The 14,921-nt window shown below is 35.1% G+C and overlaps 1 protein-coding gene across 6 annotated transcripts in view; it reads left to right on the top strand.

Annotated features, from left to right (window-relative positions):
- Positions 1 to 14,921, top strand: part of LOC125683068 (prolyl 3-hydroxylase 1-like) — a 30,863-nt gene that overhangs the window by 5,648 nt on the left and 10,294 nt on the right. For 4 of the 6 annotated variants that reach the window (XM_056139354.1, XM_056139356.1, XM_056139355.1 and 1 more), the window contains exons 5-12: positions 698 to 834; positions 1,885 to 1,974; positions 8,621 to 8,770; positions 10,884 to 10,940; positions 11,096 to 11,246; positions 12,692 to 12,800; positions 13,699 to 13,771; positions 14,652 to 14,886. In XM_056139354.1, coding sequence (XP_055995329.1) covers positions 698 to 834; positions 1,885 to 1,974; positions 8,621 to 8,770; positions 10,884 to 10,940; positions 11,096 to 11,246; positions 12,692 to 12,800; positions 13,699 to 13,771; positions 14,652 to 14,886 — 1,002 coding nt within the window. Of the gene's footprint in view, positions 1 to 23; positions 51 to 167; positions 186 to 697; positions 835 to 1,884; positions 1,975 to 8,620; positions 8,771 to 10,883; positions 10,941 to 11,095; positions 11,247 to 12,691; positions 12,801 to 13,698; positions 13,772 to 14,651; positions 14,887 to 14,921 lie in introns of those variants that run through there. The other 2 variants (XM_056139359.1, XM_056139358.1) reach the window with 2 other exon arrangements.

The following is a 14,921-nucleotide window of genomic DNA, read 5'->3' as shown; positions in this document are numbered from 1 at the left end:
TCAAAGTATGTCAAAGTATTATAACTACCTACAATATGCCTACTATCAAAGTATGTCAAAGTATTATAACTACCTACAGTATGCCTACTATCAAAGTATGTCAAAGCATTATAAATACCTACTGTATGCCTACTATCAAAGTATGTCAAAGCATTATAACGACCTACAATATGCCTACTATCAAAGTATGTCAAAGCATTATAACTATAGTAGCAGTGTATGTACATTTGTACTATTATAATAGTATGACATTGTAATGAACTATTGTAAGTTTCTAACATTATAACTATAGTTGCAGTGTATGTACATTTGTACTATTATAATAGTATGACATTGTAATGAACTATTGTAAGTTTCTAACATTATAACTATAGTTGCAGTATATGTACATTTGTACTATTATAATAGTATAACATTGTAATGAACTATTGTAAGTTTCTAACCATTGAAGTATTTCAGAACTGTTCCTTTATTCTATGCCTCACCAAAGCACACCAATGGCTGTAATCTGTGTATCTAACTGTTTTTCAAAATGTTTTTCCTATCGTAGTTCATGCATTTCAAATTAATCCAAAGTATACAATAGATTTGTACTGTGAAGTTTTGTGTAGGATGTGTATAGTTATAGATATTTATACAATTCTAGCTCTTGGTACAGATAACCTTGTTCATTTTTCTGCTGTCTTTGTTCCTGTAGCTGGTGACCTTGATCGTGCAGCGGAAGCCATTGGTGCTTTCCTCTTATTTAACTCCTCCCATCCCGACATGGTACGGAACCGCCTCTTCTTCATCTCAAGGCTTGGTTACCATGACTCCCACCTCCGTGCTAGAAAGGTATCAAACCTATAGTTTTGTTAAAAAGAGGGTCAAGTGTATTGAATATACAATGATGCAGTGTACAGCATATCATTTACTTAAGATAATAATGTACGTACAGTATTGTCCCTAGTTACTTCTAGATGAGAAATTGAAGTACTAGTTCAATGTTTATGCATCATACAGTTAAATCTGTCTAAATTGACACCTGCATAGTGCGTTTCAATGTGAAATCGGACTTGATATCTATTGTAAATTGATTTTCCATGAACTTTACACTTTTAATCCAACAACCTATCTATTTCAAATCCAACTCAAAAACCTGTTTTCCACTGTATGTCAGAGTAAACAAGGTTCACTGTACATTTATTTTTACTATACTATTCTATGTTCCTGTAAGAAGAGATTCAGAGGTCATTTAGTTTTTGATCTAATGTACATACAATGTAGAATGCCTTGAGTGAAAATATAAGAAACTCAACAAGTGTTGTGTGTTTTAAGAGAAATTATCTTAGACATTATCACCATACTTTTTAAGCTTCATTTTGTTCCTATTTATCTTGCATTCATAATTATTTCTTAAGTTTATATGTATTCTAATTCTTTTAATCTGTGTTTATTTTACTAATATCTGTATGTATGTTATATGCAGGACCATATTGAAAACTAGCGTTATCGCTAAATATGTAATCCTGGATAAATAAAGGCTTTATTATTATTATTATTATCTGTCAATCTGTTTGTCCACAAAAACTCATAACTTTTGAATGGATGGTGATTTCGCTTTCATATTTCACTTGTGTATTCCTTATGACAAGAACTTTCTTTTGGTACCAAAAGTTTTGACCTCGTGACAATAGAGTTTGTTCTACTTTTGAACAACTTTAATCTAGGCTAAAACTTTTAAATGGGTAGTGCTAGGGCTTTCATATATATTTCATGTGTGTTTTCCTTGTATACTTTTCTTATGGGTACTTAAATTTCTTTGCTGTCAGATGGGGGCATCAGTGTATTACAAGTACATTTTGTTTGTTTTTAATTTTTTGAAGTAAACTTGATTGCTTGTAGGAAGCTGTGGAGTATGTTGAGATGAGGAACCGGCTGGAGTCTCTGTTAGACTATGCGGAGGAATCAGACGAATCCCGAGATCCAGAAGGAGTAAGTCAGGCTGCCATTGTCATCATATTACAAATGTGTAAGAAACTTTCAAAAAAATAAACTACAGAGAATGTTATAAAAAATCATATTCATTTTTAGCTCACCTGAGCTAAAAGCTCAAGTGAGCTTTTCTGATCACCCGTATTCCAGCGTCCGTCCGTTTGTCCGTCTGTAAACTTTTAACATTTTTGACTTCTTCTCAAAAACCACTGGGCCAATTTCAACCAAAGTTAGCACAAAGCATCCTTAGATAAAGGGAATTCTAAAGTGTTAAAATAAAGGGCCAGGCCACCTTCCAAGGGGAGATAATCAAGAAAAGGTAAAAATAGAGTAAGGTCATTAAAAAATCTTCTTCTCAAGAACCACTGGGCCAGAAAAGATGAAATTTATAGATAAGCTTAAATAGTGCAGATTCTAAATTGTTAAAATCATGGTCCCCGGGGCTTGGATGGGGCCACAATAGGGGATCAAAGTTTTACATACAAATATATAGGAAAAATCTTTAAAAATCATCTTCTCAAGAACCACTAAAGCCAGAAAAGCTGAGATTTATATGAAAGCTTTCTGATATAGTGCAGATTCAGGTTTGTTAAAATCATGGTCCCCAGGGGTCGGATGGGGCCACAATAGGGGATCAAAGTTTTACATACAAATATATAGGGAAAATCTTTAAAAATCTTCTTCTCAAGAACCACTAAGCCAGAAAAGCTGATATTTACATGAAAGCTTTCTGACATAATGCAGATTCAAGTTTTTAAAATCCTGGCCCCTGGGGGTCAGATGGGGCCACAATAGGGGTTCAAAGTTTTACATACAAATATATAGGAAAAATCTTGAAAAATCTTCTTCTCAAGAACCATTGGGCCAAAGAAGCTCACATTTACATGAAAGCTTTCTGACATAGTGTAGATTCAAGTTTGCAAAAACCATGGCCTCCAGGGGTAGGTTGGGGCCATAATAGGGACTGCGGTTTTACATGCAAATATATATGGAAAGTCTTCTGATATGGACCAAGGTGACTCAGGTGAGCGATGTGGCCTATGGGCCTCTTGTTAAATATATGGGAGGGCATGACCTGTGACGCTTTATACCAGCATACTTCATGAAGTGAGTTTGTGCTTAATGAAAAGTGTGCTGGCATGAAGTATTGCTGTTCATGCCCTTGTGTACAATGTATTTTTGAATATTTTATATTTACATTTTACTTTCATTTCTCTCTGAATATTCGAAGCCATTAAAATTGTTGTACTATATTTATTAAGATTAATACGCACATTGTTCACAGTCATGGAGAAATGACTATCATTTCAATTGGTAGAAAAGGTGTGTTAAAACATTGGAAATGTAAATATAGCAAACTGGATGTATTTGTAGAGAAAAGCATTCAATCTTCTAATTCTGTGATATAGCATAAGAATATTTTTTCATTCAAAATTTGTTTTCCCACAATGCTGGTATCCATCATATTGACAACATTGTTTAAATGAAATCATAATTCAATTTCATGATGACACTTTTCATGATGACGCATTACACAATTATTGCCCGTTTTAGAAGGGCGACATCACAAGTTTCATGTCTAAATAGGGCAGTATTTTTATAGCACTAACTAACATGAAGTATGCTGGCATAAAGTGTCACAGTTCATGCCCCGAAGTATTTTCAAAAATGAAATTTATTTCTTAATTACATTTTATTTTCAAAATGAGCAATATCCTTATATAGCACTTCACCTTAAGGTCATAACCTTATGCAGACATGACAAATTATAATGTTTTCTAATTTCAAGGGCAATTAAGAATTGTTTTATTATCCTGAATGATTAATTTATTGACAGTGCTACATGTACCTTTGAGTGAGTTCAAATCTGGTGCTGTATTATTCTTCTCACATCCACTAATTCGTCATATGCTAAGACATTAAAAGTTTACGTTGATGAGTAAAATTTAGTGATGTACGAGTAGTAACCTTTGTGTGTTGGAAGTCTTGAATTCTCCAATTATCTGCACAATATGACAATTTATTGATAATGTAGCATTGAAAATTATAAATGTGCATCATATCTTCACCACTATTTCTTTATTTGTTTTATTTTACGTTTCATACTTCAGTCAGTGATAATGAATCCATGTGTATCATGTCAGATATTCAAAATTCTGTTCACAAAATCCTGTATTCTCTAGGTATTTTACAAAATATATGAAAATGCACCATCTTCTGCCATCATATTTCATACTTGGTAATGAGGTAATGCTACACTGTCCATTGCTAAACGTCTATAATACACGTATCATTTTTTAACAGTTGTAAAGCAGGGTTTTTTTTAAGGTTGAAAAAGGATAACACCCACACACTTTATAAAGTTTTTAAAGTACATTTTACATGCTTTATTTTTAAAACTATGTAGCATGAGACATTACTTCCCTCACTATCACCTGTGTTACCTTCCTCTACGTAATCTTGTGAGAGTGTTACCTTCCTCTATGTAATCTTGTGAGAGTGTTACCTTCCTCTATATAATCCTGTGAGAGTGTTACCTTTCTCTACATAATCTTGTGAGAGTGTTACCTTCCTCTATGTAATCTTGTGAGAGTGTTACCTTCCTCTATATAATCCTGTGAGAGTGTTACCTTCCTCTACATAATCTTGTGAGAGTGTTACCTTTCTCTACATAATCTTGTGAGAGTGTTACCTTCCTCTACGTAATCTTGTGAGAGTGTTACCTTCCTCTATCTAATCCTGTGAGAGTGTTACCTTTCTCTACATAATCTTGTGAGAGTGTTACCTTCCTCTACGTAATCTTGTGAGAGTGTTACCTTCCTCTATATAATCCTGTGAGAGTGTTACCTTTCTCTACATAATCTTGTGAGAGTGTTACCTTTCTCTACATAATCTTGTGAGAGTGTTACCTTCCTCTACGTAATCTTGTGAGAGTGTTACCTTTCTCTACATAATCTTGTGAGAGTGTTACCTTCCTCTACGTAATCTTGTGAGAGTGTTACCTTCCTCTATCTAATCCTGTGAGAGTGTTACCTTTCTCTACATAATCTTGTGAGAGTGTTACCTTCCTCTACGTAATCTTGAGAGTGTTACTTTCCTCTACGTAATCTTGTGAGAGTGTTACCTTCCTATACATAATCTTGAGAGAGTGTTACCTTCCTCTACGTAATCTTGTGAGAGTGTTACCTTTCTCTACATAATCTTGTGAGAGTGTTACCCTCCTCTACGTAATCTTGTGAGAGTGTCATCTTCCTCTACGTAATCTTGAGAGAGTGTTACCCTCCTCTACGTAATCTTGTGAGAGTACAGGGTTTGACACTAAGGCATCGGAAGTGATGTTTTACGACATCTACTCGATGTTAATCAGGGGTCGAAATAAAAAAAATTCATTCTAGCCTGTAGGTAAAAAATCCACAGGCTAAAATGAAAACCTACAAGCTAAAATAAAAATAATGAAGCAGTGCTCTTTTTTCATACATTTTTTTAAATCAATGATTTTCCCCATCATAATTGAGCCTAGTGGGTCAGCAGGCATCGTTTGGACAAGACACTAAGTTACGTAAGTCATATGGTGCAATGTTTAGGTCTCTTGACCATCGCACCTCTAATCCACAACCTGTTTACCGCAGGTCTAGATTCCAATTTCATGCCACATCAGGGGTGTCACTAGTGACTTTTCAAAGCCAATCTTGGACTCAATGGGTTATAAGCAGCACGATCACGAGTCCCATGAACTTTTTTGATAATCATCTACACGCTGAGCAGTGCGCACTCGTGTCATCACAACAACCCGACATCAATATGACAGTTAATTAATGTAGATACAATGTAGGTCATTCTGATAAAAATGACAACCAGAAGACTTGGTAAAACATAGACTCCCGATTTTTTTTTTTTTTTTTAGATAAATGGATAACAAAAACCTCATACTTTGAATTCAATTTAATCACCCCCTATAAGTGAACAGGACTCGTGACACATGTCTGTATTTTTCATCATAATGCGATGTGCGACCTCTAAAGCATTTGTTTGACTCTGATTTTCTTTAAAAAATCATATAAGAAAAATCCGGATAGAAACGGTTGTTGAAATCGGTCGTTCATGTAAGCGTTTGTATGGGCGCACTTGTTTCAGAAATCCGGACGATGACCCGGTTCACTTTTATCACATGACTTTTTGACCCGGTTTGTCTTGTTAAACGAGTGGGAAATCGGCCGAATATATATCAAAATGTAAAAACAAAAGTTATGTATATTTCAAAGAACATCTGCATAACAGATTTCATAAAATGTAACCCATGTAATTTTAAAAATCATAATTGATAATCAGTTTTATATTCAAACATTTTGTTCACAAACACTGCAGACTGGGCTGTAACTTCCACAGAGAAGTGGTGTTGATCGTATCATCCAGCATTCGGAAACAAAATTGTCAATAAACTTACCTCTTAACTCACTACTTTATGCTAATTTAAATTTAAACTCTTTTAATGAATGAAAAATGGATAAATAACAAGCAAGAAAATGTTTATCTATATTTTCCGCCATATTGTTTTCCATGTGCCCGTTCTAAATTTATCAGGCAATCCGGGCTACTTTTCGGTCGACAGGTGGCTTAAAAATATTTGAAACAAGTTACTTGCCCGCTTCCGGAAGTATCAACCGGCTTGACCCGGGCGATGAAACAAGTGCGCCCATATGATTCTGAATGCAAGTTTAAGAAGAGCGAACAGCCAATCGGAATTCCTCGAATGTCTCGCGCACTCGACATAGATCTCGGATATAATACGATGGCATCCATGAGTGAATTTGATGCATTGCTAGCTATGACGTACGTAACGTAGTGCAGTAGGCTGTAACGTCATAGTTGACAATGCATCAAATTCACTCATGGAGGCCATCGTATTACATCCGAGATCTATGTTGAGTGCACGAGACATTCGAGTAGTTCAGATTGAGCAAACAGCGCTTCACCATATAAAACAGATACGATCATGGTTTGTAAATCACCACTCGCTAAGATTTTCAAGTGTCCACTATTTTTACTCGCTATTTTTCAAATGTACTCGCATTTTGCAAGTATTTCTCACTAATTTCGAGCCCTGTGTTAATGCTTTAGGTCTATGATGTGTGTAAAGTTATGTTTCGGATAAATAGATATGAATTGAATTCATATTCATTTTAAAAAAAACAAACAGTTAATTTGAATTACCGGTAAATAATTTATAAGAATTCGTTTATTAAATTACGTCGTAAACAGCCATTTTTCAGTGTTGACATATGTGCTGGAATGTCTTTATATTCAAATACGACTCAAGGAAAGATGTCCCAAGAGAAAAAAAGGAAAAGGTTGGGAAGAAACAAAGCAGGGTTTATGAAATAGAATTTTTTTAAAAACAAAACGTTGAGGCCATTTTATTCTAAATAGACTAAAGAATTTCTGTGCTGGGTAGAATTTAAAGAAACAGAACATATGTTTGAAAATAAATGTGTCAAATTGAATGACGAGACTAAAGATTTTTTTGAGACAATTAAATATGTTTTAGTTCAAACTTAATGTTCGTAATTTGAATTAAGTATTTAAATATGGAGAAACTGATCAATCTTATCTGGAAAATTGGTCAGGGCTAGTAAAAATCATTTGAAGTAGCCCGACTGGTCTAGTGCTCAAAACAGTAAATGTCAAACCTGAAATGTGACCTTCCTCAACTTAATGTTGTGAGAATGTTACCTTTCACGACATAATTTTGTGAGAATGTTACCGTGCTCAACGTAATGTTGTGAGAATGTTACCTTCCTCGACATAATCTTGTGAGAATGTTACCTTCCTCAATGTAATTTTGTGAGAATGTTACCTTCCTCAACATAATTTTGTGAGAATGTTACCTTCCTCAACATAATTTTGTGAGAATATTACCTTCCTCAACGTAATGTTGTGAGAATGTTACCTTTCTTGACATAATTTTGTGAGAATGTTACCTTCTTGACATAATTTTGTGAGAATGTTACCTTTCTTAACGTAATGTTGTGAGAATGTTACCTTTCTTGACATAATTTTGTGAGAATGTTACCTTCTTGACATAATTTTGTGAGAATGTTACCTTCTTGACATAATTTTGTGAGAATGTTACCTTCTTGACATAATCTTGTGAGAATGTTACCTTCCTCGATGTAATCTTGTGAGAATGTTACCTTCCTCGATGTAATTTTGTGAGAATGTTACCTTCCTCGATGTAATTTTGTGAGAGTGCTGTGTAACCTTCAACATAATCTTGTGAGAGTTATCTGTTGTTGACAAGAATCACAGGTAGAGACATCCATGATTATTTTCCTATTAATGACCAGTTTTCAACTAAAAGAATCATTCATTTTTCTTATTTTGAAGGATAATTGTTCTTGATCTTTAGGAAGTAAAAGTGATCTCTAATTCTCTGAATTGTTGAATGACAGATTTACAATTGCATCTCCTAAAATAATTCGTATATCAATAATAAAAAAATTCCCAGCAGTCAACTTTGTCATTCATTTATTCTGGTTCAACAATGCTTTTGAATCATTCTAGGACAAGTTTTGCATTCGTAAGTATCTGCTACAAATTTCGTAATCTTAAACACTGTAAGAAAACTGTCATCTTATTACACTTGCAGGATGATAGGGAATCGGGCCATTACATGCGAGAGTTTGAGAAAATTGGAATAAGACTGATCCAGACCCCCAACGAACTGCAGGGGGCAAGGTTTACAGCCAAAGGGGTGGTGAGAGGAGAACAGAGTGAGGAGTTATTGAACATGGCTAGGGTAAGTTACTGAGGAGTGTAAAGATGGTGAGAGAACAGAGTGAGGAGTTATTGAACATGGCTAGGGTAAGTTACTGAGGAGTGTAAAGATGGTGAGAGGACAGAGTGAGGAGTTATTGAACATGGCTAGGGTAAGTTACTGAGGAGTGTAAAGATGGTGAGAGAACAGAGTGAGGAGTTATTGAACATGGCTAGGGTAAGTTACTAAGGAGTGTAAAGTTTAATGTTATACACCATCATTTTCCCCCAATAGATATAAAATCATTACTTTTAAATACATCACTATGCCTGTTTAGTAAGAAATTCCCTAAATCCTTTTGATGCAGTGACACCTTGGTATATCACCACCCATTATATTGTCACTCCCGCATACCACCTTCTAAATGAGAAGAACAAATTTCCATACATGCTTAAAAAACAATATAGCACCAGACTCGCCTACCACTATCTGTAACCCGTTTTCAGCTACAAAAGATCAAATTACTTTTATACATTCCCCGATAATGCCAACAACCAGCATCCATACTGTACATAATTGGTCTGTCCGGTGAATTGTAACAATTCTAAATTGTGAGAATATTTCACTCATATGGAGATGTCACCATTGCCGGTGAAGGGTTGCAAAATTTAGGCAAATGCTCGGTGCTTACGGCCTTTGAGCAAGGGGGGGGGGGGGGGGTCTTTATCATGCCACACCTGGTCAGTGCTGTGACACGGGACCTCGATTTTTGTGGTCTCATCGAAAGGACTGCCCCATTTAGTTGTCTCTTATGACAAGCAAGGTTTATAGAGGACCTATTCTAACTCAGATGCCCATGGACAGAAATACCCACACGTAAACGAGAGAGAAATGAAACTACTATCAGGAGCTGTAAATTTTGTGTACCATGTGACCATTGTGTGTATTGGTGTGACATATTTCCGTGTTCCAGTCATTACATGTGTTTGTCAACTGCTCAAAGTCTTAAATCATAGAACCTATTAAGACACAAATGAAATGTTTGTACAGATACATATGTACATGGACTTAATAACTGCAAAATATCCTATTATTTAACATAGTTTTAAGAACTAAAGCAAAACCATTTTATGCATTTACACATCATGTCATATGTGGACGACAATAAATTGATAAGAATTTATTAATTGATTGACCACTTTTTTGTCCCCATCAAAACATGGAAGGGGACATAGAAATAACGGTATCCATTCGTTCCACTTCACTTTGAGGATGCAACTCCTCCGAAACCACTCAATGGATTTTGGTCAAATTGTGTAGGATTGTTAGTCACCATATGCAGTTGATCATATTGCATCACCATTTTGATTTGACACATTTCACGGGAGTTATGGGACTTCGTTGAATTTGTACATGCTACACTATAAGATCACTTTATGGATGCAACTCCTCAGAGACTGCTGTATGGATTTTATTCCAATTTTGTAGGATTGTTAGTCACAATATTTAGTTCATTATATTTCATTGCTATATGGGACTTCTGTGATTTAACTTTATTTGTGGCGGTGGGGGACATGGCTACATGTAGCAATCTTGTTTGAAATTTTGATGAACTTTAAAATGGTCAAGGTCTTTATAATGCCACCCTCAATATAACGTTCCCCAAAATAGGCTGGGACAAATGCTGGCGATATACAGGGATGGCAGTGTATTTTGTTGATAGGCCGTCAATCAGTCAATAGTCTCAACATCTATTGTCCTTGATTGATCTGATGACTGAATGCCTTAATTTCATTGGTTATGTAAGTCACATGGCTCTAAAACAGTCCTGAAAAAATGAAGGTGTATAAGAAATATACAGTTTAAGATTGCATATCATAATAACAAACAAGTTGGTGTTTTCTAATTCTCCCCATCTATGAATTGATTCTTGATATGAATCATATCTGGGACCGAGAAGAAATTTCATTGACATTTCTGATTAAAGACCCCCAGTTGTCAGGGAGGAGAAAATCCTACCCTCAGTTGTCAGGGAGGCGAAAATCCTACACTTGATCAAAGTCAGTTCTGGATTCATACCTAAAAATCAGATGAAGTATTAATGTGCATGAAAAGGCATTGGCATTTTAAATTATGATTAATTTTCTATTTTTAGTCCACACCAGCAGATTCCTCAGGAATAAAGATCATCTCTATTCCGAATGCCATAGAGGTAATTATACAGAACATCTTTATACAGTAATACTCACTTACTGAAGATTTTCATATTATGCTATCAGGATTACATTATTAATATAATCAGTGGTTACATTATACTATAAGGGAAAGAAACTTCAGCTGATTCAGTTTTAATTTTATTTCTAACAGGCTGTGAAGGCAGACCCAGACTTGGAAATCTCACTACGATTGTTCCTAAAATTAAGCGAGGCCATGCGGTTGTACACCTCAAGGTTCTACAACCAGACTAGTTTTTACACCAAGGAAACAAAAATAGTGTGCAGAGAACCTCCAGATTCTGGTAAACCACTATCTAGTATTTAATGGATGACTTTTACAATGTGCAGAATATAACCAAGAGTTATTCCCCTTTGTCTTGTCTGCAGAATACAAGGGTCATTCCCCTTTAGTCTTATTTGCAGGCTATAAGTAAGAGTTATTCCCCTTTAGTCTTGTCTGCAGGTTATAAGAGTCATTCCCCTTTAATTTTGTCTGCAGGTTATAAGTCATTCCCCTTTATTCTTGTCTGCAGGTTAAAAGTAAGAGTTATCCCCTTTCAGTCTTGTCTACAGGTTAGAAGTAAGAGTTATTCCCCTTTAATTTTGTTTGCTGGTTTGATAGGACACAGATTACCAATTATTTTGCTATACACTCCTTTATACATAAAAATTGATATAAAAAATTCCACCGCCTCAACTTACCTAGAATTTGGCACAGACTTAGAGCAATTCAAGTCCCAAATTATCTGTGAATCTCAGGAAAATTCACTGTACACAAGTCCTGTTATGACACTGTAAGTAACCCCAACCCTGCATATTTCCCTTTGCCTTTGAGAAGCAGGTAAACAATGGCCTGTTTACACCCTTCCTCCTATGCACTTAAGAGCAAAATTTCCCATTATTAGAATTTTTTCAGCCCTGTCCTTTCCATCTATGCCCTAGAATAACAAAATTTCACCCTATATACATCCCCAAGAATTTTTAAGAAAAAACCTCTATTTATAAACTGACACTTCTTGCGTGGTCAATGAAATAGGGGTGAAATTAGTAATCTGTAACCTAATGTAAGTAAGAGTTATTCTCCTTTAGTTTTGTCTGCAAGTTTTAAGTCAGAGTTATCCCCCTCTAGTCTTGACTGCAGGTTATAATCCCCTTTATTTTTGTTTGCAGTTTATATAAGTAAGAGTTATTTCCCTTTAGTCTTGTCTGGAGGTTTTAAGTCAGAGTTATTCTCCTTTAGTCTTGTCTGCAGGTTGGAAGTGAGGGTTGTTCTCCTTCAGTCTTGTCTGCAGGTTATAAGTAAGAGTTATTCCCCTTTAATTTTGTTTGCAGGTTATATCAGTAAGAGTTATTCCCCATTAGGCTTGTCTGCAGGTGATAAGTCAAGAGTTATTCAGAGTTATTCCCCTTTAGTTTTATCTATCGGTTATAAGTAAGAGTTATTCCCCTTTAGTTTTGTTTGCAGGTTATAAGTCAGTTATTCTCCTTTATTTTTGTCTTCAGGTTACAAGTATGAGTTATTCCCCTTTAGTATTGTTTGCAGGTTATATAAGTAAGAGTTATTCCCCTTCAGTCTTGTCTGCAGGTTATAAGTAACAGTTATTCCGCTTTAGTCTTGTTTGCTTTTCTTGAAAAATAGCAAATATTTACAAGACAAATAAAGGCTGATTCCTAAACATTTAGAGGTATTGGTATATAACAATTCTTGACACACGTATAGACAAGCTTTGCTGATTTTTTTGTCCAGATCTAGAGAAGGAAGCCAACACCGAGATCTCTTGTTTCCCTCAGGAGGATGGTAGCTGTGTGGATCCAGAGGAGAAGGCTCCTGTAGGAATGGAAGTCAATGAATACACGTGAGTGCATGCATGAATTTTCAATGCAAACATTTTTATGCTGTAAAATCAGTGATTTCAAAAGAGGTTTACTTTTTAAGGTTTGGATACACTCACAAGTTGAAGTTGTCTAGAAACTGAATTGCAAAGCCTCTTCAACCATATAATAGAAAGGAATTTTGTCACCAATTTGGTTGACTTTCTTAATAACTTTTAAAATTTCATTTGTCTTTGGACATTAGATGAAAAAAAAACTACTTTGCAAGAAGAACATATCTTTATAACCCCTGCAAACGAAGTTTAGGGGGGTATATTGGAATCAGCATGTCCATCTGTCTGTAGACATGATTTTGTCTGTGCATTTTCTAAGAAACTAGTACATGGATTTTTCTGAAAATTTTTATACTCACCATATGAAGATATGCACCTGGTATTTTCATATTGATTGGACAGTTTTTCTTCAATTTACAGGCTTATTCTACTGATGGACTTAGTCATTTTTAAACTTAAAAGAGTTACTATATCTTAAAAATATTTACTCCTCCTAGGCACCTGATCCCACCTCTAGTGTGTCTAGGGGTCCGTGTTTGCCCAACTCTCTATTTTGTTTTGCTTATAGGAGTTATGCCATTGATTACTGTTTATTATTTTTACCTTTCATTTTTTTGTATAGTGTTTATATTGAACATTACTGGAAATATTATAATATCTGATTGATTCATTGATTTTTATAAAGCAACATTTTCAATATAAAAAAAAGAAGAATCATATGCTAGATGACCATTTGATTACACAACTTTTGTATTTGTATAAGGATGTCTGTTATATCCATTATATAGTGTGCCCCGCGGGGGTATTAGTCCTGAAAGGACAGTTCTAATTGTGACTGGAATTAATCTTGGCATTTTCTGTTTCCCAGCGGTGTGATGTTCATTAACAATGTGATGGAAGGAGGAGAAACTGTGTTTCTAAACAGGATATACAAACCAGTGGTAGCAGATTTTTATCTTAATTTCCTTTACAATTTACATGTACTTTTGTATAATATTAATGAGAATACGCTGGTTTCGAGATACATCTGAGTTATTTCCCTTTGGAGAACTTTCATACATAGTAAGGCATGAAACAGTTTGTGTATATGTGGGAGTGGGACAAATATTCATCACTGCATAAGTGAATGTACTCAGTAAGTTTCTCATACACAGTTTCATCACCCAAATTCGACTGATACTCAAACTAAGTAAGCGATACGTATTTGGGAATTATCAAATACATGAAAGTCTTATTATATCACGTTATTTTATTGGTCATACGTATCATATCCAGGATATTATTTGCAGATATGACAGTTTTTATGTTTCAACTTTAGTAAAACATTTCTTTCGATATTTGTATTTCTTTCATTTTTATATTTAAACACATGCTGCTTTTAATACAAATGTAGTAATTAGGGCTTTACGGACTGTGGATATTGGCCTGGGTAGCTCAGTGGTTAGAGCACCTGACAAGTAATGCAGGGGTCCCGGGTTTGATTCCCTGTCCAGCCACAAATTTTCTCCTCTCTCCTATATATACTACACATTTTATCCTCTTCTTCACTGAGTGTAGGTCCACTCTGTTCCACTTCAGCATTCTAAGTTCCACTAAATGCACCTCCTAAATGGAAGAGCTCTTATCTCGAAACTGGCATATCATTTTATTGTCCTTTCACATATAAAATAGTTATTCCATGAAATGTTCTGCTATATTGAAATTGTATGCTTACGGAATTTTCATTATAATTCTCACATTTTTTTTTTTATGAATGTTTTCAAAGGTTTTCCTTTTGCTAATGAAAAAACGTCTCTTTTACTTTGACAATTTTCCTTTTAGGCTCAAGTGTCCCCCAAACGGGGACTTTTTACAGTATTTGAGGCTTCAGACAGACACACAGTTTCACCCTCAGCATCCCAGCGATGTGTTATATTAATGACCTTTGCCCCTGAAAAAGTCAAGGACAACCCAGAATACCGGCAAGCCATGGCCTTTCTAAATGAACTAGATGAAGAGAGGGTGAAGAAACTTCACATAGATAATGTTAAGAGAGTGGAAGAACTCGAAAAAGAAGGTGCAAATTTGAATATTAAATTGAATTCTGATAAG

The sequence above is a fragment of the Ostrea edulis genome, chromosome 6 (genome assembly GCF_947568905.1).
Source record: "Ostrea edulis chromosome 6, xbOstEdul1.1, whole genome shotgun sequence".
NCBI classification, from domain to species: domain Eukaryota; kingdom Metazoa; phylum Mollusca; class Bivalvia; order Ostreida; family Ostreidae; genus Ostrea; species Ostrea edulis.
Note: the sequence above shows the minus strand (reverse complement) of the source record. Positions and strands in the feature narration are given on the sequence as shown.